The sequence below is a fragment of the Phytophthora sojae genome (genome assembly GCF_000149755.1).
Source record: "Phytophthora sojae unplaced genomic scaffold PHYSOscaffold_3, whole genome shotgun sequence".
Classification (NCBI taxonomy): Eukaryota; Oomycota; class Peronosporomycetes; order Peronosporales; family Peronosporaceae; genus Phytophthora; species Phytophthora sojae.
In genome coordinates this window covers 3273913-3298918 of record NW_009258117.1, presented here as the reverse complement: position 1 = coordinate 3298918, position 25006 = coordinate 3273913, and the positions used below count along the sequence as shown (strand labels likewise).

The window sequence follows — 25006 nt, the reverse complement described above, 5'->3', positions numbered from 1 at the left end:
CTGAATGCTGGAGCTGGCCTCGGTGCCAACGCAGGCTTGAACGCGGGCGCGGGTCTCAACGCTGGAGCTGGCCTTGGTGCGGGTGCCGGCCTGAATGCTGGAGCTGGCCTTGGTGCGAACGCTGGCCTACGCGCTGGTGGTGCGGGTGCTGGTGCTGCCCACGGCGGAGTTAGTGCTAGCGCTAGTGCTCACTAAGGCCTGTGGTTGTAGCAGTCGTTGAAGTCGGTGAACTGTGGTTTGTTTAGCGGTACTTGTAATTCGAACGTGAGAATGTTTAAATTAATTCAACGCAGTTCTTGACGAAGGCCTTAAAGTACCTCTACTGCGTGAAAAGCAATTTCCATTGCAATATGCTCTGCTAATGAACATATTTTATGGTTGATTTGCATACCCACATCAACGCGTCACTATGGTGGATGCTGTTTGAAAGTTAGAGCGTATCGCTTTCCATTTAACCCGATCCTCGTGCACTGCAATTGTCCTCTGGACATCTTCAGCGCGACCCACGTCGATGCTTGCTGTCGGCGAGTAGACCGTGCCGCAGGAGCTGAACAAGCTTCGTCGTGGTGATGCACCCTTCAATGTTGTTGAAGAGCGAAAACAGCTTATTGGACTCAGTATCCGTGCTCACCTTTTAGACTGCGATGCTGCAACGCAGACTGAAATCTATGCATATCGAACGGGCAATAAAGCAGGCCGTCCTTGGTTGCGCATTGTGAACATACTCTTGGTTTAACCTACTTCGAGTTGGTACCCTTGCTTGTTTTGCTCGTATTGAGCGTTCTGTATCAAATTTCCACAGGCGGTTTGCTGAACCGGGCCACTGCCTGTTTCATTTGAGAGTATTGTGCCTTTCTGTCTTTTTTGCGTGTCCTCCATCGGCACTCTTTTGTCACAATTTTTAAAACTAGCTGAGACTGCGCTTCCTCGCTGCTAATTTGGGGTGACACTAAATATTGTGCTCTACACAAAATTTCGCGATGCCCCCCCAGAGCCGATCGAAACCTTTTCATACAAGAAAGCTTAACAGCCTGATACGCTGAGAAACAGGGCTGTGGAAAATATGATTGCGATTGTAATATTGTCAAGATTGTCAATCACAATAATTGATTGTTCCGTGATCTCAATCGACAATCCCGTTCCCATATTGTCCCTTTACTGATTTTGAGCCTTTGCCAGTGATCCGGTAGAGCAATATGCAACACCAAGCCCATGGAACCGGTCCTAGACTCATCAAAGCCTTTCTGTGTCTTCTGCTACTTCGAAATGCGGAAGTGAGGGGTCATTGGGTGCCCTCACGGGGTACACGCTCAACATGATGAATACAAGACTCAACATTGCTTTTTGCCAAGGCTTTTGAAGGTTAACACGTATGCAATCGAATAAGCAAAGATCTTAGGGCGATACCGCCGCCAAACGAGTAAATATATGAACCTAGCAGAGGAAATACAAGCGAGAACTTAGATTGCAATCTTTTGTTTTTGGGATTATCGAGATTGCAATAATTGATTGTTTCAGATCTGAGTCGCCAATCAATAAACAATCTATATTTCCACAGCCCTGGCTGAGAAATCATTTAATTTGCCGTCAAACTTCATTTAGTTGACCTGTAGTGCTAGGAGTAAGCGAGTGTATCGAGATTGTGTATCAACACTTCACACGCATGCCTCATGCGCAGACCTCTACCAATACGGGAGTTTCCGATTTTTTCCTATATCCTGGCGATCACTGACAGAATATGGGAGAAATTTTGAAGGTTCTGCATCGTTTGAAGTGCTTTCTTGGAGCTATCTGCCAGTGTTGATAGTCTGTTCGATTTGCTTTATCTGTAACTGTTGTGTTCTTTGACGTAGCTGCTTTGTATAGCAAGCTGCATCAATTGCTTGGTCGGTTTTGCGGTCCTCCGCTGTCTAATCTTCTGCTGATCGATTTTGATAACCTGACATTTTCCGAGCCCTGGAACTCTCGGTTAATCTTACCTCCGCACAAAAGTACGCTGAAAATAGTTTTACTTTTGAAAACGAATAATGGTAGGCAATTGGGTAGCAACAGGACAACAGGAATAATGTTTATTTCTCAGCGCTTTAGCAACACTTGCATTAGCAATCCTTTCGTGGCCAGTCGGTATCCCCGAGTTGACGTGTATTGCGCCTTTGTACCGCTTTTTGTTTAAGATTGAGGCTCTGTACTTTCAAGAGGTTGGATCAGTGCTTATTTTATTAATGTCTTAGGGAAACCTAACGAGATACCCCTTCGAAAACTATTTCATGAGACGCCCTTCACGGCCAGCACTAACCATATGCCCCTCATTTAAAATTCGCCTCATTGGAATGACATACAAAGTACCACTGAAAGTGGTGAGAACGTAGGCAGCTTACTTTATCTCTCTGCTGGAGATTATACCTCTCCTTCACTTTCATAAAAGAGCTCGGTAGAGCATTTTTTACCATCAGGTTTGAGTCAGGTTTGAGTCAGGTTTGACATCAATATGACCTTTCCGTGACTTCCTTTTCGAGTTTGCAGCTCTCTCTCTCTCTCTCTCTCTCTCTCCCTCTCTCTCTCTCTCTCGGACATAATGATTCCTCAACATGTATTGATATTATTCATCTCAAGTCGACCACACCACTAACAACGCAGTATACATCAAAAAGACATGTATCAGCATTTTTGCCGGGAACTTATGAGCACTTTTAGCCGGGAAGCAACCTGCGGCATGCAATAGCAATAGCTAAGCAGCAGAGCTATTCTAAGTAGACCTTCAACAAGCGCATTTACCCCGATCTCCGTGCAATACGACGCTAAAGCAGGGTCAATACTTCAACAAAGCAGAGTACCCATTTAGCTAAAATAATGCGGTTTTAAGCCAAATCCACTTTAGAAGGCTCACAGCCCATAGATACCCTATTTGGAAGAGGCCTACTAAAAGACGGGCCTCAGTTTAATGGCTTTCGCACCCTTTGCTGTAGGCTAAGTCCCTGAACTTCTATGAAAAGTCACTCGGAACCGTCGGACATTGAGCCTGAAAGGATCTTATACAGAGGTAAATTGCTGCATTTTTGCCCCCGGGAGAGGCAACCATTAATCCTTACCCTAGCCCTATCCATAAATTCATCGAAAGAAAGCAAATCAGAGCGATAAAACAGAGCGATTTCATTATAGGGGGGGGGGGGGGCTTCGCCCCAAAGAGTAGACCACCGGCTGAAAACGTGAAATATTCGCGAGTTATTACTGTGCAACTTAGATATCAGTGCTATTTCCTGGACAATTCTGAGTTATTGCAATATTTCGACATAATTATTCTAAACAGTGATATTTTCGACTCACCTTCAGTGCAACTGATGTGCATCAGCACATGCCAGAAAAACGGAATAAATATGAACTATTTCGCAAAATCTCCGGCTGAACTTAGTGATACGCATTCTAATCCATATATAATACAACAGTTCGCTAAATGCTAGTGCGGTCACTCGAAATTATTCAAGCCTGGAGCCCAGTCGGCATGTTCTAACGTGGTTTACCAGTTCATGACCTCTGACCAGTTCATGGACTAAAGCGACTATTATCCAATCCAATCTTCTTATTTGGACTAATATTGCTCTGATTGGCTCAATACTTTTTTAACCAGATCTTGGCCCTCACTTTTCCTTACGCTGATCCCGTCAGATATCCAGCCCCCTCGAGTCGAGCGTAAGATGATGGCGGCCTTCACAGACAAGCAGCTAGAAGAAGCTATCGACCGCGTCCTCGCAGGAGAGAAGCTCGCAGCCGTGGCCGACTCGTCACCAGTGTCGTTGTCAACACTAAAGCGCAAAGTCGCCGCGCGCATCGAAGGTCGATCTATTGAGCGCCAACGGCCCGGACCTGCCCCCCTACTGCCTCCCGAGTTTGAAACCGATCTAGTGACATGTTATGAATCGTCTCCGGTTGCAGCCGTTGGCGCGCGCGGTGGTGCGTTGGCGCATCGGAGGAGGCGTCGCAGGAGCGAAAGTGTGGACACCGCCCTGGAAGGAGGCGAAGGAAGGAGCGACGAGGACGTGATAAGAGGACAGCAGGAGACAGGTGTTGAAGAGTTCGAGTGGTTGGCAGAGTAGCTGTAGCCACAGTGCATTGGGCAAGTAGGAGCTCAGTCTTCATTCGGCAGGGTCAAGCGCAAGAGGGTGAAGACAGAGTGAGCAAAAGGAAACAAGTTGTGTATTAGTGCATTTACGCAGCTTGGCTACTCTATCTTCCTTATCAGCAAGAATCGAGCGGCAGTCCTCGAGGAAGCGCGCACACCGGATCGCCCGGACCTGGATCGTAACATGACATGGATCGCTGCAATGCAGCGTCGTCTGGTCCGACAAGCAATGGTGCAGGAGCTGCACTCCAAGCCCGTGACAACAATGGCGCCGAAGTGCCTGCAGTGGAGCCGCTGTTCATCATCGAGAGCGCGACGGTTTGAGTTTGGTATGAGACTTTGTATAGGATCGCGTCGGTCCAACATCTGGTCAGTGCGTCATAAAAAATAAATTTCCGCTTTGTTTGCTTCGCTGTTGCTTGCTCATATTTGCTCATAAATTGGTGCGAGGACCCTCAAAATTAAGCGTGCCGACTGCTTGTATAAATGCTAGCGTTGTAGCATCGCTGCTCTAATATTGGTGTCGTCATCGACGATTTCGCATGAGGTGCTGCTGGCGGGTCATGAATTGGTAAACCACGTTAGTCGTTTGTGTTGAATTCGTTATCATGAAAAACCTGGGGTTTGATAGCGTTGCGCATGCTGTCGACCTCCAGAAGAAGTAAATGGTCACACAACTGATGGAAAAATCCTTTCAAAATATATATGTTTAGGAGGCTGGATGTGTTTTCACAATCCTTACAAGTCTACGGCATGAGGCGGAGCTGTCATTGGTTCCGAGACAGATATGTATTCGAATAGACTCTTGTAGTGTGCCCTACATCCACTTTTTTTAGATAATACACAAATGTATAGGAAATATACCTGAACTTCGTTTAAAGTAGAACTTTTGCAAGACTGAGCATCATCCGCTAAGACAGACTTTTTGCGACTGTTAACTAGTGACAAGTGATATGGTAGCACTTAGAGAGGAAGTACTCGGGAGCCGAGATGCTGTGTTGAGTACGCTGGAAAATCGAAACTGAGATTGAGTTTAGCACCTTCGTCCTAATCCTCCTAAACAATTCTAGTCCTTGGTGCCTGTAACTTCAACATCTAACTTCAAGCACATCGCTTCCTAGATCTTTAACTTCATCCAGATGACTGCGTTGCACACGGGTCACACAGCTTACTGCAGCTTGATCTCCACAAAGTTGGCAGATCGTTACCCATTTTTGCGCTCTATGTGTTTGTAGTCGATAATATCGTGACATTTTTAAAACAAAATCAAAATTGAAGGGAGTACTTATATCTTAGGATTTGAAAGTAACGGTTATTTTACGAATAATGGCCGGTCTTGTATTTACCGGTATTTGTAGCCTCCTAATTGTTTAATTGTGATCGGCTTAGACATGGGTCTACTATACGAAAGAGGGCTACTATTGCTTGGGATTTTAGGAGGAGCCAAGGGCGAGGACGAAAAAGAGGTTTCCTGAAGGGAAGGTCACCTTGCTCAAGTGTATGTTTGTATTAATGGGTCTCAGTTCTGGCAGCAGCAAGATAGCGCTCTTAGAAAACCTCCAAATTTCTCCCAATCAGAGACGGAAAGAACTGAGACCCCCTTTGTAGTTAGGCAGCAGCAACATGCCTCATGCGTGGTCTTCTTGCTCATTTAGCCTACTGCTCAACGTCATAGCGCGCTCATGCATGTATAAATGTTACAGGTGCCCTGCAGCGTGCTGCGGCTAGTTGTCGCATGCTTTCGATGCAAGGACGCACTGCTAGGTTGTCGGTAGAGATCAGATTGACCCCGCGGCGGTCGATCCGCTTGACCCTGTGGTGTAGCGGGATCAGCAAAATCTGCGAGAATGCCAATCCAACTTCCCCACTGCGTCCGAACACCGACTTACGGAGGGGGTCCCCCGATGATCCGTGATCTGTGTGCTGAACTTGGTCACCTTGTGTACCCGTCGGTAGGGCTGGATCTTGCTCCTCTGGTGTCTTCCGAAGCGTCCGAGCCTTGAAGAGAGAACAGTCTGGGCGAGACGCGGGGATGGGGGTGGAGCAGCGCGCAAATCTTCACTCTGCTCGCGGTAGTATTCCAAATCTAGTAGTCTTGTACTCAGATCTGGCGGCCTGGATCTGAATCCGGCCGGGTTGTTGCCTTTCGAGGTTGTTGTCCTGTACGTTGCCTTCGCAGGTCTTCCGTGGTCGTGTTTGCCGCCCCCAATGACGGTGTCGTTGACAGTTGAGACGAGAAGGACGCACCGGCCAAACAGATAACTCCGGTGGATCTTGGATCTGCACTTGCAGGTAGTTTACTAGGAAGGTCTTGGATCTGGCCAATATATTACTCCAGTCTTACAACCAACACTAGGTCTGCTACCGCTAACCTCTCTACGCCGTGTAGGGCCAATGTCGTTCCCGTTTCCAGGCGAAGGAGGAGGCGCTTGCGATGTACAAGGCAAATTCTGGTCTGATTTATGCTTAAGTTCGCTCCTATCCCAAAGTTGTATCGCCATGTGGCTCCTATCATCCGATCTGTACCTACCGACTCTATGGACTCCCTTTACCTTCATTGCGTGTCAGTTGCGTGCCCGTCGAGTCGTGTCCACAACTTCCTGATTACGCCTGAATCCAGAGGATCTTGGATCTCTGTCGACGTAGATCCCGATCCATCTGAGTCCGGATCCAGATCCATCTGATTCGTGGATCTTGGATCTTGGATCTCCGTGGGCGTAGACCCAGATTTATCTGGATCCATCTGGGCCTGTCACTCTTCCGCATTTGTGGCGAGGTCCAGATCCATCAATCGTCCAATTACTTGCCAGTACTCATTCTTGGGACTTGCGCTTCTCCACAATCACCTCCTGACCGTAGTTGCTGCCGACCAACGGCATCACTGCGGGCACAGCTACCCACTTTTTCGCCTCCCCAGCTTCGCGGACATGTCCGGCCCCGGCCGCAGCCCCTCCCGCGCCTCGTCAGCGCGCAGCGATCGTCACACGGATCGGTCTTCGCCGGATCCACCCGGTCGAGATCCTCGCGATCCTCGCGGGGAGGAACTGCGCGCTCTGATCGCCTCCCGTGATGCTGCAGTTCGCAACCAAGAAGAGGTCGCCGCTCTACTGCTGTACCAGACGGGGGAGCTGGACGCGGCTCAAGCGTACATACAGCAGCAGAACGCAGAGCTGAGCAGCTTGCGATCGGAAGTCGCTGTCCGTCGCAGCCGAGAAACTACTTCTGCGGCTGGTGTGGCGCGGGCTCTCCAACTCCAGGGCCAAGTCGACCAACAGGTGAACAAGATCCGGGATCTCCAGCGTCGCATCGAGCAGATTGAGCGTGAGCGGGATCGCTTGCAGGAGAATAACGACCACCTGGCTTCCGAGGTCAGCTTGGCCACCGCCGAGATCCAGCAGCTTCAGGATCGAAACATCGACCTGGATCGCGATTTGGAAGACGCCAACTACGAGCGGGACATAGCTGAGCAAAACATGGATCGAGCGCAGGAGGAGCTCCTAAGGGTCGAGGCCGAGCTCCAAACAGGAGATCAAATCACTTCGGCGGATCTGCAACAGATTGCGACCCTGACGCAGGAACGGGATCGCGCTCACACATCATTGGCCGAAGTCACGCGGAATCTCATGAAGGCGCGAGAAGACCTGCTTGCCCACCAGCGGATGCACACGGAGGCTCGTGACAAGCTGAATCGCCTGCGAGCTACCCACAGAGCTACCATGGCGAATCTGGATCAAGCTGTGCGGGAACGAGACAACCCGGAGCTAACTCGTCTGCGGAATCTCCAGGAGACGACTGTCGCGGGTCTGGCGCAGGTATGCCGGGAGCGGGACGCCCTTCAAGGTGAAGTGGACCAAGTTCGTTCGGAGTTCAATGACCTCCAATCCAACTTCGATGCGTCCGAGCAGACCGAAACTGCAATGGGGCGTCGGATCCAGGCGATCGAATCTGAAAGTCGGTTGCTGACGCAGGATCTGATTCGGATGAGCCATGAACGGGACGTGCTACAGCAGGACATCTCAGTCGCGCGTTGGCAGTTGACCTCCATCACCACTCTGGCGAGAGCGCGACCTGGCGCAATCGAAGAGGTTCTGGATCCGGCCTACATCCTCAGCTTGATCCGTATTGCGCCCCCCCCCGGATCTGCCGAACAGCAGCCTGCCGGTGAAACTTCCGACCCCGCTCAGCGGGATCCCGATCCAGAGGCGGATCCAGAGTTGAGTCCGCAAGTAGACTCCGGCACTTCGAAACGGGATCGTGACCCGGAGACTCCCGATCCAGAACCAACTCCGGCCGTCAAGCGTCGCATTTTCTCGCCGCCCTCCGAGCACGATGAAGCCATGAACCAGGAGGGTAATCGCGCAGCTTCCGGCTCTGCCACCGAGCGAGAGATCGACGACGATGGGCGCGGTAACCCGGAGGAGGAGGCGGATCGCCATGACCCTGAAGGGAAACGTCACGAAGATCTTGAGGAGAAAGGCGACGACAACCCGGAAGAGAAAGATGATGGCGACCAAGAGGAGGGCGACGGCGACCAAGGGGACGGCAACGACCATGAGGAAGGAGAGAATGACGAAGACCACGAGGCGAGTGAGGAGACCAACGACGACGACGCAGAGACTGAGGTCATGGCGAATGAGCTGTTTGAAGCCCAGACTCGGGAGGCGTTATCTCGGTCGCGATCCGACGAGAGACGGCGACAGCACGCCTCTCCTCGTCGTCAATTGCTTTCGAGCGCTGGTGGTGCCCCTGGCGATGATGATGGATCGAATCCGCACGAAGATCCTGATCCAACTCCTCCGCAAGATCCCGATCCACGCAGCCTCCGTCCGGATCGTGCCCGTCGACCACCTGTACAAGACCCTCTGGCTCCCGTTGTTCCATTCGCGGCGGACTCTGACTGCATCCCAGGTCGTGAGCATGCACATATGCCGGTTTCGGCCGACTGTCACCCTTGGCTGGTGGATCGCCTGAACGACGTGGCCATGGTATCTATGCTGATCGACGTATTGTTCCCGATCCTGCCCACTGCTCCAGGCTGGTTATTTCCCTACTTCGGTCCTGCCCAGGGGCGAAGGCCGAAGATCCAACTCAGTGACTACTGCTGGGAACTCCTCACAGAAGAGAACGTGCGGGCGCTATTGGACACCCACCTTTGGGAAATCCTTGAGAACCCGGGCGATGCCATCTCGTTTGAAGTCAACGTGGGTGGTCGACTTGGGATCCTGATCCAGGAGTACGGGATCTTCGAAGACACTAATCTCATGTCCTACTGGGAGTCGACCCACCACTTCCCGATTCCCGATGCGATGGCAAAGAAATATCCGTGGCTGATAGTGTTCCAGAAGGAACGCAGTAACCGTAGATCCCACGCGGGCCGTGCGTGGAAGCAGTTCTTGGAGTTGTTGATCACCGTCATGTGGTATTGGAAAGTGGCAGTTTCCAACGCTGTTGACCCGCCAGCCCGACAATCAATTTCAATCAAGGGGCAATCAAGGCGAGGTCAAGCGAGAGACGGAGATGGCTACTTCTGATTGGATGATGACATTATCCTCCGTAGAGTGACAGTCAGTGGCCGAAGACTCGTCGGGTCCTAATAGAACCCCGAACGAGGCTTCACGGTACCCACTTTTAGGTACAAATGCATTTAGTTACGTACTTCGGCCGCACTTATTAGTGTAGCCGCGGTCGTCATTTGATGTGTCCGGAATCGCCTTATTGCGACCGTTCACACTAGATATTTGTATAGGGACATAGGACTCATCATAGGATGACCAGAACGAGGCCCCAGGGCCTCAGAAAAACTCAGTAATAAAAAGACAGTCTTCCCCCAAAGCCAACAAGGGTCAAGTCCGACTTCGGTAAGTGTAGCTAGCTTATTGTAGTGCCTGGACACGCTGGCTGCGTGTGGATGCCTGTCGGGGAGCTTATCGTGCATTGACCGAGAGTTTCCTTGGTAGCGCCAAGAGTTGGCATGGCCGGAGAGGCAGGAACGGTATTAGAGTATCGTTCAGTATATATTTGTGGGATTAGAGTGTCCCTGAGTACCTACCGAGGTTTTACCTTGGTCCCCCTGTATAAGGCCTAACACGCCGGTACCCTTCCTTTCTGAGGGACTGCAGTGGGGTTGCGCGAAAGCGCTACATAGTATCCTAGCCTTAGCTCGTGGCTAGCGGTACAGGTTTTTGGGTTGACTGAAGACAACCTAAGGTGCCCAGAGGCGCTTGCAACCGACCCGGTGTAAGGGATCGTTCCTGGTCTTCAGGTTTTGCTCCAATAAGCGCTTACCTTTGCGGGTTAGCGTGTTGTTGGTGTCTCTAATACCTTTTGGTAGAGGAGGATTTTAGTGAAATTACCACACCACAACTGGTGCCGCGACCCGGGATTGGTGTGACCTTCTGTGTGTCTTGGTTGATGTAGGTCTCTACCCCCAACGAGCGAAGAGGAGAAGAAGAAGAAGAAGAGAAGAGAAGAAGAAGAAGTGTGATGATGGCGAAAGGAATCAAGTCAGCGGTACCAGCGACGCCGGTCAAGTCGAGCGGAACGCGCAACGAGGCTTCGGTGCGCTCCGGAAGCTCGTTCTCGACCCCAGCGACGGATCGGATGGAGTCGATCGACGAGCGTTCGGCGAGCTACGACACGGCGATTGATTCCTCGGACGCCAGAGAAGACGATGAAGATGATGATTGGGATGTCAGGACTGTGATGTCCGAGACTTCGGAAGCTGCGGTTGTGTCGGCAGCCGCAGTGGAGGGTCGAGGTCGATCACCCGCGACCTCTCCGAAACGTTCAACGACATACCGGACCCCGAGCCCGCCTACGACGCGGATGACGGTGCGACCGAGGGTTTCAAAGCCTCGGTGACGGTAGGAGGGGCAACCTCCAAGCCGGTTGGCGCTCGTCCTCCCCTCAACAGCGATACCCCTGCGGCCAAAAAGGTTCTAGGCCGATGCCTGGAGCTGATGAAGACCAAGAGCGAGTGGATCCAGTTGTTCTCCCCGAAGCAGGTCCGCCAGGCCATCTGGATGGATCTCGGAGGAGCGTTGGCCACGCCGATCAACTCAACGGGCACTAGGCAGGTCGCTCCGAACACGGTGGACCTCCTGCGGGCGATGGGGTGCGAACCTCAGATCCTCCCGACGGAGGCTGCTGTCGCGAGCTGGACGCCCACAAGCGCCGCCGCGGCGCTTACCAAGTGGAGGAAGAAGTTGCGCGACGCCTTTGGAGTGGCGCTCAACGAAGCTTCGTTCAGCCTCGGAAGCGGTTGACTCGTCCAAGGTCCCGCTACCAGCAAACCCTCGGAAGCGGTTGACTCGTCCAAGGTCCCGCTACCAGCAAACCCTCGGAAGGCGGCCACGGATGACGGAGTTTTCGCAGCCAAGGGTGAGGCATCACCTTACATGCAAGACTCGCACATGGTAACCCCGCGATCTACGGACCGTAGTGAACGTTTGGCTAGGGAGACCGAGTCTTCGTATGCTACGACTGGTACGCGCGGGGCGGCCGGTCGTCGGTCCAGCCGCCGTTACGACCACCGAGATGACTCGTCGGACAGTGACGACAACCTCGGGTCCGACCACTACGAAGGCGACCTGCCAAGCGAATGGGCTCGTCAGGTGCGCGAACTGAGCGCCACTGACAATCAGAGCTCAACCCCGAAGCTCGAGATTGCCACGAATCTACCCCTCGCCAACATCAAGCCGTTCTTCGGGACGCGCGACAAGAGCGAGCACTCCATGCAGTGGCTCCGAACGTTTATCTATGAGATGAAGGGAACGCACGCTTCACCCAACGAGTGGTGTATGCGGTTCGAGCTTAAGCTCAGAGATGGAGCTCTGCACTGGTACCGCCAGCTCCCACGCAAGACGAGACGCTCGTGGAAGTTGCTGAGCGAGGCGTTCATCAAGTACTACTGTTCGAAGTTTTCCCAGTCTGCGAAGGCTCGGTATTACTCGGCCAAGCGAGAGGACAAGGAGCACGTATGTGACTACCTCAACCGGCTTAACGGCTACGCTCGCAACGCCGTCGTGCAGTTTGAGAACGGTGGACGTGACGCGAAGGACCATGTGGAACACTTCTTAGTTACGTGTGATGACCGAAACTTAGAAGACAGTCTGTGCCACGTTCGGGTCAAGAGCATTCATGACCTCGAAGACATGATCAACGACATTCTGTGTCACCGCGACCGAAAGTCGACCCACGAATCATCGTTCCGCCGCTCCCGCAGTCAAGATGACGGTCGCCGTCGCGACACGCGGTCGAACGAGGATTCTCGAAGTGGTTACCGCCGTGAACGACGTTACCGCGACGATGACCGCCGCACCGATCGTCGTGATGACGACCGCCGCCGTGACCGACGTGACGGGTCACCGCACCGGTCGAGGGTGACTTTGGTCGATGGCCTTGGCGATGTAATGGCGGAATGGAAGGTCGGAGGCTCGGTCGGTGCACGCAACGAGGCTCCATACGCCCCCGACGTGATGCTGAGGCGAACGAGGATTACTTCGAGGATGAGCGCCAATACTCGGACGACCAACGCTCGGACGAGGATTCAGACGCTGATTACGACTCGGATGGGTCTACCGGACATGTCGCTGCCGCTAACGATGCTGAGCGCAGAGCCGCAGCCGAAGGAACGTTCGCTCGGTCTGATAACCGACGCTTCAGGAACGGAGGAGGCCCGTCCTACCGTGAACGAGATGGTCGACGCCAGTATGGGCCGTGTGCCGCGTGCGGAAGCCCATCCCACTCGGTGCACTTCTGCTACCGGCGGTGCACACTGTGCAAACAGGTGCACGACGCTGGGAAGTGTGAAGCACTCGACGAGCTCACCAAGCTCCTGAAGTCCAAGGTCGACAAGAAGGTCCTGTCGCCAGAGCTGCAAAGCCTGGTGTATGGAAGCCATTTAAACTAGGCAGCCCGCCAACTGAAACTGGGTTGGTCCCAATCGGGCTGCCACCGTTAGCTGAGCCTGCTGTGGATGCGGACTATCTGTTCGCGTTCACGGGCGAAAGCAAACGGCCTGACGACCTGAAGAACAATGAACGTGTGAAACCGACGGAAAATGGAGAGAACCTAGACGCAAGTCTCGTTGAGATTGGTATTGATGAAGATGATGATGATGAACGTGATGGACACCCGACCGAGGCTTTGATCACAAGTCTAGCCCAGATTAGGGGACCACCTCGGAGCCTCGTTCGGGCGGTGAAATTACTGCCCGGTGAGGGGCTGGGGTGGTGGTCGTCCCAACGATACGACAAGAGGAAGCGGATGAGAGCAGTGGTCAATGGCGCTGTGGACGACGCGCGAACGAGGATACTCCTTGACACTGGAGCAAATGTTAGCGTGATTTCTGCCAGCTTCGCCAAGCGTCTACGTGTGCGAGAAGTCCGGGACCACGGACGAAGTCTCGAAGTCCGCGGCATCAACCCAGGGGTGATGGAGACCCGGCGACGGACGCTCGTCAAGATCACCCTCGGGTGGGAGCAGGTCTACGAATTTGAAATGTGGATAATGGATCGCAGTGCCAGGGTGGATGTGGTCCTTGGGATGGACTTCATGGTCCCGGCTGGAACCAGGCTGGATCTATTTCATGGCACCGCACGCCTTCCGGACTAGGTCATGGTGCCACTGCTAAAGTCGCAGTGTTGAAGATGACGAACCTTACGGCACGCAGCCTTCGTGTGGGCCGACCGAGGATTTATACGTACCCGGTCGCGAGTGGCGAGAGTTTCGACTGCCGCGCCAACGGCTACCTCGTTCGGAGTACGATTTGTGGGTACGACGCACGGACAAGCTCGTGCCGACCGTAACGAGGTTTCGACGGGGGCAGCCGACGTGGGTACGGATCACCAATATTACGACCACAGCGGCACAGTGTGCCAAGCATGACTCCGTGGCACTGTGGGTACCGCATGGTGAACTACCGCGAGAGACTGGCTACGCGAGGGAGGACTCTAACAAGTACAAAGAGTGGCAGGTGCTGGCCTATTCAACGCGTCGTGATGAGACTCTCCAAGGACGAGAACGTCGCCTCTACGAGCAATGGCTAGCTGAACAGCCACCTGCGGTCGAGCGCCGAGCCTATCCTACGCCGCGGAAGATTTTGCCGAGACCACCGGATGCCCCGCCATGGGCAGAAGGCCGTCAACAAGCACCGTTGGATGATGAGTATTCGTCACCCGATGTACGTGGCTACGACGACGGCCCCAGGGTCTGTGAGGGCTCGCTCGAGGTCGCTCGAGCTGATACAACCGATGTGGAACGTGCAGGTGGGTCGAACGATGGTTCGGACGACGAGGCCAGCGCGTCGGATGACTCGGACGTGTCCGGAGATTCGCCGCCCAGCCGAGCGGGTTGTCTGCCCGTGAATCCGAACTGTGGTGCTGACTCTACCGGCCAGGGAGCGACATACGCACATCGGAAGCCAGTGATGAGCTGAGGGATGGTGACAGCGTGACGAACGACGGTTCGGAGGATGACCGCGACGTGGTAGCAGTGGCCGAGACAACTACATGGGATGTCCTGCCAACAGGGACCGCTGCGTCCAGCCTGGAGCCAGGCTGCGGTGTGTAGTAGCGAAGTCGACTGGGGTGAACACGACCCAGGACCTAACGACGTTCCTACTGAAGCCGGAACCTTCACCGCTGACGCCGACACTGCATTCCATGATTCGGATGTAAGTGCGATCGACAACCCCGAGCAGCTACTGGAGGCGACCTATATCTCGGTCATGCATACCATGGTTGCAGAAGGGTCTGGCGAAGGTGATGACACCGTGAACGACGTTTCGGAGCACGTCGCGAACGAGATTGAGCTTACCGACTACGCGCAAGAGCTGGCGTTCTTGCCGGACCTAACCGAAGCGTCGGAGACGACGCTGGATTACTCGGGGCAGAACGTCCAGAATGACGAGCTCAGCGAGAAGCAGCAGACGGACCTGGTCGATGTGCTGAAGAGCCACAAGAAGATCATGATTGCGAGCGGCAACGCCCTGCCGCCTCCAGCCTACGGTGTCGTGTGTGACATCAATGTGCAGGGGCACGCGCCAATCAAGCAGAAGGCTTGGCGGACCCCGCTTCGCTTCCTCGGTAAGCTGTACGAATTGCTGAAGGGTCTGCTGAAGGCCGGGCTTATCTCCTTCTCGGACAGCCCTTGGGCGTCGCCAATCGTCATCGTCCTGAAGAAGAATGGAGTGGATATCCGCCTGTGTATCGACTACAAGCTCGTTAATGCGATCACCGAGATTATGGAGTACGCCATGACCCTGGTGGATGACTTGCTGACGGACATGGAGGCGTACTTGTGGTTTTGCTCGCTCGACGCCGCTAGCGGCTTCTGGGCCATTATGATGACCGAACGAGCTCGGAAGATCTCTGCTTTCGTCTGCGCACTGGGGCACTTCGAGTGGTTGCGTATGCCTTTCGGCCTGAAGAACGCACCGATGATCTATCAACGCATGATTGACAACGCGCTTTTGGGCTTCGTCCAACCGAAGGGAGGATGGTTTAAATTCTCGGAGCGCATGCGTCTAGCTGAAGAACATGACAAGGAAGCTCATGCTGGGGTGAACGAGGCTTCGACTGGCACGGCAAAGTCATTCCGGACCAAGTTCGAGGCCGACCGAGATAACTCGCTTGGTAAGGGAGCTGTAGCCGAATTGGTCAACAGCCCTATCGCCGACATGTTCGCCAACGTGGAGCCTGATGAATCCTCGTTGACACCAGTACTCAGTCGCCGGTCATTCCTAGATGATATCTGTTTCGGTTCCGAGACTTTCGAGTCGTGCTTGGAGACGCTAGACCGATTGCTGGTACGGTTTGAAGAGTGCCTTATTAGTATCAGCTTCACGAAGAGCATCTTCGTGCAGTCCAAGGTAGACTTCCTGTCCCACGAAGTCTCGGCAGAAGGTATCCAACCCGACGCTAACTAGCTGGCTGGGGTGACCGAGCTTCCGTTCCCGTCAACGAGGAAAGGAATGCAGTCCTTCCTTGGGGCACTCAACTATTACAGTCACTTCATCCAAGACTTCGCGGTCTATGGAGCAGCGCTGTACCAGCTTAAGGACGAGGACTTCCAGCCCGGGGGTGACCTCACCGCAGCCAAGCACAGCTTCGCGATGCTCCAACAGAAGGTTTCGGCAGCACCGATACTACGACACTTCGATCGGAAGAAGGAAGTACATGTCATGTTGTTCGCCAACGAGTGGGCTCTAAGTTCCACGTTGATGCAAGAGCACGAGGGCAAACTACACCCCGTTCGCTTCTGCGGCCGTGTTTTGAAGGATGCTGAGATGAATTATCACCCGGTCGAGAAAGAGGCCCTCGCGCTTCTGCTGATACTGAAGGTGTGTTATACTCAACTCGTTGGACAGCGGATCCGGGTCTACACTCGGTTTTCGACACTCAACAGGGTCCACAAGTCCAAGACATTGTTCGGTCGGGCTACCCAGTTCGCCGTCTTGCTGTCGCCGTGGCATCTGTTGGTCGAACGAGTCAAAGAAACCGACTGTTCGTTTGCCCAGCTACTTCAAGCCGGCTTGACGAACTTCGTTGATTTGGATAAGTCACTGGCGTTGGTCACACCCCGGACCCGTGGGTCACCAACTGCTCGCTTGGACCCGCATCTACTCTACGCACGCCTACCGCGGTCCTATCGAGGCTTCGTTATGTCGTTTGACGGGTCTGCGAAGACCGAGAAGAACGGTGGATATGGCAGTTGATCGTGGATACTATGGAAGCTACCAGAGTGGACTGTAGTGCTTGCTGCGAGCGCTTACCTCGAGAACACCACGGTCAACCTCGCTGAGTACACCGGGATGAACAACGGCGTCTCTGCTGCATTACAGCATGGAGCCGACGATCTAGCCGTCGTTGGCGACTCGAGGCTCGCGATCCAGCAAGCCCTAGGGGTGATAGCCTGTCGGAAGGAGTCATTGCTGCAACAACTCAGTCACCACCAAGAACTCACGGCCAAGCTTTGGTCGGGGAAGTACCTGCATGTGGTGAGAGAGTTTAACGCTGCGGCCGACTCTCTGGCAAGCGAGACTCTCGAGTGCACGAAGTCTACGGTGGTATCGTCGGACGACCGAGTATTAGAGCTGATGAAGCTGAACCGTATCGCTGAAGTCATCTACGAGGTTGCTGACGGTTGCGTCGTCGAGGACATACCCTCAACCAACACAGTATGGGCTGTGGTAGCTTCTGCCAAACCTCGCAGCAAGAATTTTTTCGATTTTGGGCGAAGCGAAACCGACCACAGACGGCAGAACGAGACTGAACCCGGACATGTGGCTGTGATGACCAGACGCCAAGCGAGAGCAAAGGAGAAACACGTCCGATTTGCAGATGAAGTCTCGGTCACCGATCAGGGAGACGCATCTCACCGAGTAGAAGCCAATGGTGTGCCGAACGAGTCTCAGAATGAAGCAGAAGCTCCACCGCTGCGCGCCGAGACGTCACCAGCCCCACCGAACGCGGAAGACATTGACCCGCTGGTAGTACAGGAAGAACGCCGAAGGAGGAACGCCACCGCTCAAGATGAAGAGTTACGGTGGTCGAATCTGAAGGCAGTGCTCCGGGGAGATGATGCGAAGATTGGATACAGAACAGGACGAGATGCATGGGAAATGGCGGACCAATTTGTGTTGAGCGAGGACGATGTGCTTTATTACACTAGAACGAGCCGTCGTTCAAGTGACGACGAGCAAGCCGAGTTGAAGATGAGACTCGTGGTACTCACAACGATGATCCAAGAGGTCCTGCAAAGCTGTCATGATTCACTCGAAGGCGGTAATAAAGGTATTACCCGTACGCTACATCGAGCGTCGAGAGACTATTACTGGATCGGCCAGTATGCCGATGTTGAGAAACACGTTAAGTCGTGCCCTGATTGCAGTTCAAGTAAGAGCCGAACTCAGTTCCGCGGGTACTCGCCAGGGAACATTCTAGCCGAGAAGCCCTTCGAACTAGTCTCCATGGACTTCGTGATACCGCTACCGAAGAGTCGCCGTGGCAACACGGCTCTCCTGTTGTCCCAATGCTCGTTCACGGGATTCGTGATGGGCAAAGCCATGTCCGACACTACTGCCTTACTCGTTGCGCAAGCTTTCGAGGAGTGGTCTACCGACGTTTTGGGGCACCGTCCTTGATCCGTCATGACCGAGATCCTCGATTTATGAGCGAGGTCTTCCAAGCATTCGCAGAAATGATGCAGTCTCGGTCGAAAGCGACCCTGAGCTACCGACCACAGGCCAACGGCCAGCAGGAGAGATCGGTGAAGACGATCGTGCAGTCAGTCCGCGTATACGCTGAAGACCCATTGCAACAAAATTGGGACGAGATCGCCGAAAAACTGATCTTCGCCATCAATAATTCCCGTGATACAACGAGGAAGGAAACTCCGTTTTACCTCGTTCATGGGTGGGATGCACAGTCGACGCTCAAGGCAATGTCCTCGTCACTCAAACGAAGCTTCGGTAGCCAAACTGACGCGCTAGCATGGCGCCGAGAGGTCAACCGACAGCAAGAAATCGCCCTGAGGATGGCCAAGGAGTACCAAGCCGCGGCAAAGGCTCGGAGAGCTGAAGAGCACAATGCATCACTTGGCAGGAAGGAGAAGGAAGCTACGACAGGCGTTAACGAGAATAGAACCTCAGTCGACCGAGCACCGAGTTCCTCTGACCATGGCGGAGCTACAGTGACGAGAACGAGGCTTCCTCTGCAGCCTGGAAGCAGAGTGTGGCTGTACATGGAGCGGGTCCGACCAGGACTGACCAAGAAACTAGCCTATCGGTGGCACGGACCGTTCCGAGTGAAGAAGAAGGTCGACGAGTTTGCGTATGAGTTGGAATTACCTGACCGAAGTGGATACCGGCTCTACCCGGTGGTGCATGTTTCACGACTCAAGTCGGTGGACGAGTTCGAAGGCCGACCGAGGGTTCGTTTGGCTCGTGAGGTCACAGAAGACACTCGTCTTGACTTCGACGAGGAACTACTGCCTGAAGACAGTTTTGAGCCGGACCACTTGGACGGCGAATATGAAGTCGGGGCTATCCTCGATGACCGGACCCCGTTGTTAACGAGTACTCACCGGGCCGTCCGAGAGTTCAAGGTGAAGTGGGTCGGCTATGACGGGAACCAGCGTCCAATCTCTCGTGCGGTGGCCTCCTGTACGATTACCTACGCCGGAAGCGATGCGACCGACGTTTGCAAATGGGCCAGGTGGCCGACGAGGAGGAATTCTGCGCCCCAACGAGGATTGAACTGCTCGCGGGGGCAATCCAGCCCGCGATGTCAGACGAACGAGGCTACTGGAGATGATGATTGAACTGCCTGCGAGGGCTATCCAGCTCGCAGTGACAGACGAAGAAAGTTACTGGAATCGGCATGTTACGTGTTAAGTGAACGAGTCACGATGGAATGGAGATATCGGAATGGAGACAGGAACAACGGAAGTCGCAAGTGTGACGAAGCGCCCGTGCTTTCTGAAGGCTCAGGTAGCTAGACTGCTCGACCTTGGTCTTCGCTCAGCCCTTGCACCACTTGGCTCAGCCCTGCTTAGCGCTGCAAGAGTTCCGCTCAGCTCCTTCCACTGAGCGAACACTCCCACTCCGCTTCGCTAGGCTTAGCCGCTTGAACGCTTGGCTCAGCTCCGACTCGGGTCGGGCGAGGCGTGTGTTCCTCACTCTGCGATCCCCTTGGCGGTTCTTTTGATCACGGCTACGCTGTGGGCCCAGACTCGCGTCGGCCACACCAGCTGCTGTCGATGTTGAAGGTCTCCGGAGGTGTTCCCAGACGAAACTCGCTCCCCACTTGGCGAGTCCCAGTCCGCACGTGTCCACAGCCCGAAATGCCCCGGGTTTTCCTTAATGAACACAACACCACACACAATATAGCCTCCACTTCCTCTCTTTGGTTCCGGTTCAGAACCACAACACCCCTTCTTTCCCGGTCGGCCTGGGTCTGGGCCGAGTTCGCCTTTATTTCTCTGAGCCTGGGCGAGGCTCGTACCAGCTTCTCCTTTCTTCTCTTCGAGTCAAGCAACGACCCGGTCTGGAGTTAGTGACTCGGTTTGAGCCTAGTCCGAATCCAAGGCACTCACACACACCCTGGGACTACCCGCGCACCAGGTCCACAATGAACCGATACTAATAATCACACAATGCACCGGGGCACGCCAATGTCCCCAAGCACACAATACAATTACCCTGCCTAAACCTCAGAATGGATCACCTTCCACCCGAAAATATGAAATACACCCTGAGATGTAACAGTAATATGAAATAACCGTACTGCCGTCGCACCGAAACACTCTGACAACGTTGACATGTTAACTTAAATTTGTGTGGATGATCGCCAAGACACCTTCTGGCCAAATACCTCCACCACTTGCGTCCTTGGGGCAAAACGAACTCTGTTTCAATGTTTACACATGCACAAACTAGGACTCACTAAGTGGGGGCGCGATATCCCCCCGGGGACACACTGACTGGCTGCGCGAAGAGCGTCGGCTGTATGCTTACCGGGCTCCCTTGAATATCCGCCCGATATCCTTGGTCTTGGCTAATGCTGCGGCTCCACATCGGCGGGCGTCGTCTTGGGGCCACTGGAGGCCGTTGAGATCCGCTTGAAGTGTCCGTGATCTTGGGCGGTCGCACCTAATGTAGGCTGGTTCATGGCTGATTCACCGGATGAGTGTACTCGCCGGTACCACCCACTTCGCCGTCAGTACCACTGTCTGGACTTAAGTCCAGCGACTCTTCACCCGGCACTTCAACTGGACTCCGACAACTCCGCTCTGGCTCATGCAGATCCACGGCGCTCCGCTCGGCTTCTCGACTTGAGCAAAGACTCCAAACATTGCATTCGAGGCCGGGCTCGGACTCCACGTTGCTCCGCTCAGACCTTCGATCCTCGCCCAGCTTGTCGACTTGGGTGAAAGCTCCATGATCACAGTAGAAGCCGGGCTTAAGCTCGGCACGACCTCGCTCGGACGCCTGCTCCTCGACTCATCTCGGCATCTTGGACGACGGCCCCACAACCACTGGGGAGGTTGACCTCAAACTCCATCCGGCTCCGCTCAGCTCCTCGACCTGAGCAGGGACTCCGGTCATCACACTCGAGGCTCAGCTCAAACTCCGCGTAGCTTCTCTCTGCTTCCTGGACTCAGCTCAGACTTGGGATACCCAACACCAGACATCTCGGGTCTCAGACAATCTTCGCTCAAGCCCAGAATCTGAGCGGAGCTCCGCCCAGACCTCGGACTCAGCTTCCTTCGTCGCACGGCTCGTGTCCGACAGTTGGTGGTCCAGATCCATCGCGGCCATGACGTACTTGAAGTCTGCTTGATTGATACGGGTCAGCATCCTGGATTGATACGGGTCAGCTGGACATGGGTTCGGTGGGGAAATCCACCGAGCCTTTTCACACAAGCAAGCCTCGGTCAAACCCTCAACAGACGAAACAAGTGATGATGAAGCAAATGGGAGGGCGACCGAGGCTTCAGACGCAGTGATTGCCATGAAAGTAGCACGAACAAGTGCGCTCGACTTCGTGGTTGGGTATGATTAATGGTGAAATGGGTATGCAAGCTGTCGACGCCGGATACCCGCAGCGGACCGGGTGTACGGTTGTCAAAATTGGGCTGTCATGCGAAAACATACCCGCACCGGAGCTAGCGTAAGTACGCCCGGTCTTCCGCGAATCAAGTCCGGTCTTCAACGAGCATAAGCCCGATCTTCTTGCTGGGAGACAAGACGAAGCCTGGCGACCGCAGCTACGAACCAAGCCTCGCTTGAGGCAGCCACAGCGGTCGAGGGCAGAGAAGAAGCTCTGGGAACCGCGACCGAGTATTAAATGCGATGTGCGTTGACGCGAGAAAAGATTATGAAATGGAACGAACAACATGGCGTTATTTTGGAATGCGATAGCACATGCAGGGTCGCCTAAAGCGCCACGAACCTCGGTCGACATTGGAAAAGAACGTGTACGAAACGGTGAAGCTGGAGCGGGGCCTAACGAGGCTAAATCTCCATCACAGCCTGAGCCAACACGCCAAGACTTGACCCGGCGGCGGAAGAAGCTTCACCCGACTCCTTCGTCTCCTCATCGGGGCTTGGAGAGCGAGAGCGACGAGCGTTTGCGAACTCGGCCACCCATGGAGCGTCCACCATCGAAGTCCGCAGAGAAGATTCAACCATGACCGACGACGCCACGGCCTCCCGAGTCGATCCGTTGGGGACAAACAATGGAACGTCGTTTCAAGGGGCGAAAGCCGTGTTGTATGGGTGGTCTGCCGGCGCTTGGAACCAACAGTTACGCCACGGCTCGCGGGCGTCCACGTCCGCCACCTCGGAGGCCCAGTCGTCGGTAGTGGGGACCCACTCCATCACCTCGAACGAGTATTGCAGGTACGACGGCTCCAGCAAAACCTCGGTGCGGTGCTGTGGAGGTTGTCCGTCGTACGTAATGGCTCCATTCCACACCCTGTGGAGCATCTGGTCCCGCAAGCGATCTGCACGATAACTGCGCCCTCGGTGGTACTTGGACCACGCTTTTCGGAGCGCTAGGACTTGCACGTTGCGCTGACCGAGAGTTTTGGCAAGGTTGTCGATATACGCCTTGACGGTTTTACCCCTAATCCAGTGGCGACGCTCCCACAAGGCGAAACCAAGGTCGCCCCTCTCGGTGGAGTGGTAGGAGTACCCCTGGAACTGCCGCTATAGGCGAACGAGTAGAGCTCGACCAGTTGCACGACGGGATATAGCCACCGAGGATGGGAAACCCGTCGTATCCATCAAACAAGGGTCATCTGGGAAAAGCTGGCGCAATACTTGGAAGGGGTGAGCAGGATCCGTCCACAAGCCAAACTCCATGATCCCATCCACTGAACTGGAGGCGACCAAGTCGTCCTCGAAGACGAGGGGGACACTGGCGTTTTGGATGAGATGCCAGCATTCCGACGCCCCGGGTGCCGTGAAACCCGGCTCCAAGAACAGGGTAGCAAGACCACTGAGCTTACGCGATCCAGGAGCTACGTCGGAAGCGTCAACCACGGCTGGGGCAATCGAGGCAGGTCCAGCCCTCGGTGAAGCTGTCACCGTTGCTGTTTCCATCGCCCGAGCGTGAACAGAGGCCGACCGAGTGTGGAGTCGACTCAGGAGTGGCACAGTGGCCGCTTGTGAGGCTACAGGAACCCCGGTCGCGGCAGCCAGAGGAGAAGGAGCCTCCGAAGGGGCGACAGGTTACGCCACCGAGGTTTCCTCTCTTTCGTCGGGGCCGAACATCTCCAGGAACAACGCTTCGCGGTCCTCGGAGGTCTCGGACTCTTGAGGCGACTCACCGTCAGGTGAACGGTCTGGTGGGCCGCCAGAGCCCAGCAGCCGATTCTCGAGGGGCACGGCCAACGCCGGCTGTACCAGACGAGACTGGCGGAGGAATGGAAGTCGCCGACGAAGGTGAAACCTCGGATGTAACCTCGATGACGGGACCGGAAGGCTCCGTAATGGATCCCAGAACACCCTGAGCGCCGGCCGACACTCCCGGAATCTCGCCAGGCTCAAGGTCATCTTGTGGAACATCACTAGGACTCATACCCGGGTTAGCGTGTTGTTGGTGTCTCTAATACCTTTTGGTAGAGGAGGATTTTAGTGGAATTACCACACCACAACTGGTGCCGCGACCCGGGATTGGTGTGACCTGGACATCCTGCTGGATCCACATTTCCTACATTTCCCCAAGCGCGCCGAGTCAGTCACGTGGTACCCAGAGTTGGCCTCGCGCCAGGCTAATTTGGCGGATCGTAACTGGAACCGGCCAGAGCCCACGGATCTCTTGGAGGCGTTGGATGAGTGTAACAACGAGGATCCATGGCGCAACCACTACCGGGATACTCCCCAATACCATCCTGCGCGCAACATCGCGCGTCTTCCTGCCAAATTCTTCAATCTTCGCGCGGTTGGTGACCAGTAGGATCTAGATCCGGGGCGGCAGCCTTCGTGTGGATCCAGATCCAAACCTTTTGATGGCTGACCGGATTCGTTGGCGCTGGATCCGCACTCGGTACATCGAAACTGGACTTAATACATTCTACTCGTCGGTCTTTCGTTCATGTTAGTTTCGTCTTTTGTGCTGCGATCCAGACCCGCGTTCACACTCCATTCCAGCTTCACCTCACGATTCCAACCACCCTCAGCTTCGTCTTAATTCCACCTTGTCGGACACCACTCGCGTCCGATTATTCCATGCATATATACAGAGTCCCCAATCCATCGATCTGCAACCTCCTTGCAGATCCATCACCACATTCTCCTCCCAAACTGTCCAGCTCACTCTGGGGGATTCCGGCCTCACTGCTCTTCGTGAGACTGCATCGCACCGAACCGGTTTCGGTTGGTGCGACTTCGCAGAAACTCGTGCAGTATAGATCCACAGTTGAGATCCGCCTCATCCACCCAGGATGGATCTTCGTATCCACGCCAGTGTACCAGCAATTCACGGTGGATCCGGCCGTACCTAGTGCGCTTTCCAGTCCTCATGTCAGTAATTTTCTCCACTTCGTACTCATCTTCACCTAGAACCTGGATCCAGCTGTCCTCCGGCAGTAGTACTTCATCAAAGTCGTATCGTTCCGTAGTGCCTTCGGTCAACTGGATCTGGGGTCGGTCTGGGAAACTCCTCACAAGCTTCAACTTGGAAACATGCACCAAGGGGAACAGCCGGTACTCCGTTCCAGGGGTCTCGATCCGCACAGCGTATACTCCCATCTTCTCCGCCACGCGGAACGGACCGTGCCACACATGAGCCAACTGGCGAGCATATCCCTCTTTTACCCGATCCAAATACCACCAAACTCTGGATCCAACTCCAATCTGGTGCGGACGGATCTCTTCAT

At 54.4% G+C, this 25006-nt stretch overlaps 4 protein-coding genes across 4 annotated transcripts; 3 read left to right on the top strand and 1 right to left on the bottom strand.

Moving 5' to 3' along the window:
* Nucleotides 1-3695: 3695 nt before the first annotated feature.
* On the top strand, nucleotides 3696-4091 carry PHYSODRAFT_328406 (hypothetical protein; the record flags this gene model as incomplete). The annotated part of the gene is made up of 1 exon (XM_009524696.1): nucleotides 3696-4091. One exon carries the CDS (start codon nucleotides 3696-3698, stop codon nucleotides 4089-4091), a length of 396 nt encoding a protein of 131 aa, XP_009522991.1.
* Nucleotides 4092-7044: 2953 nt separating this feature from the next.
* On the top strand, nucleotides 7045-9648 carry PHYSODRAFT_246064 (hypothetical protein; the record flags this gene model as incomplete). Its single annotated transcript, XM_009524695.1, has 1 exon — nucleotides 7045-9648. The coding sequence occupies one exon, from the start codon at nucleotides 7045-7047 to the stop codon at nucleotides 9646-9648; it is 2604 nt and encodes an 867-aa protein (XP_009522990.1).
* Nucleotides 9649-10600: 952 nt separating this feature from the next.
* Nucleotides 10601-12957, top strand: PHYSODRAFT_245817 (hypothetical protein; the record flags this gene model as incomplete). Its single annotated transcript, XM_009524694.1, has 3 exons — nucleotides 10601-10807; nucleotides 10927-11377; nucleotides 11420-12957. 3 exons carry the CDS (start codon nucleotides 10601-10603, stop codon nucleotides 12955-12957), a joined length of 2196 nt encoding a protein of 731 aa, XP_009522989.1.
* A 9179-nt stretch (nucleotides 12958-22136) lies between these two features.
* Nucleotides 22137-23706, bottom strand: PHYSODRAFT_328404 (hypothetical protein; the record flags this gene model as incomplete). Its single annotated transcript, XM_009524693.1, has 5 exons — nucleotides 22137-22331; nucleotides 22455-22832; nucleotides 22947-23339; nucleotides 23367-23540; nucleotides 23578-23706. The coding sequence occupies 5 exons, from the start codon at nucleotides 23704-23706 to the stop codon at nucleotides 22137-22139; spliced, it is 1269 nt and encodes a 422-aa protein (XP_009522988.1).
* Between the last annotated feature and the right edge of the window lie 1300 nt (nucleotides 23707-25006).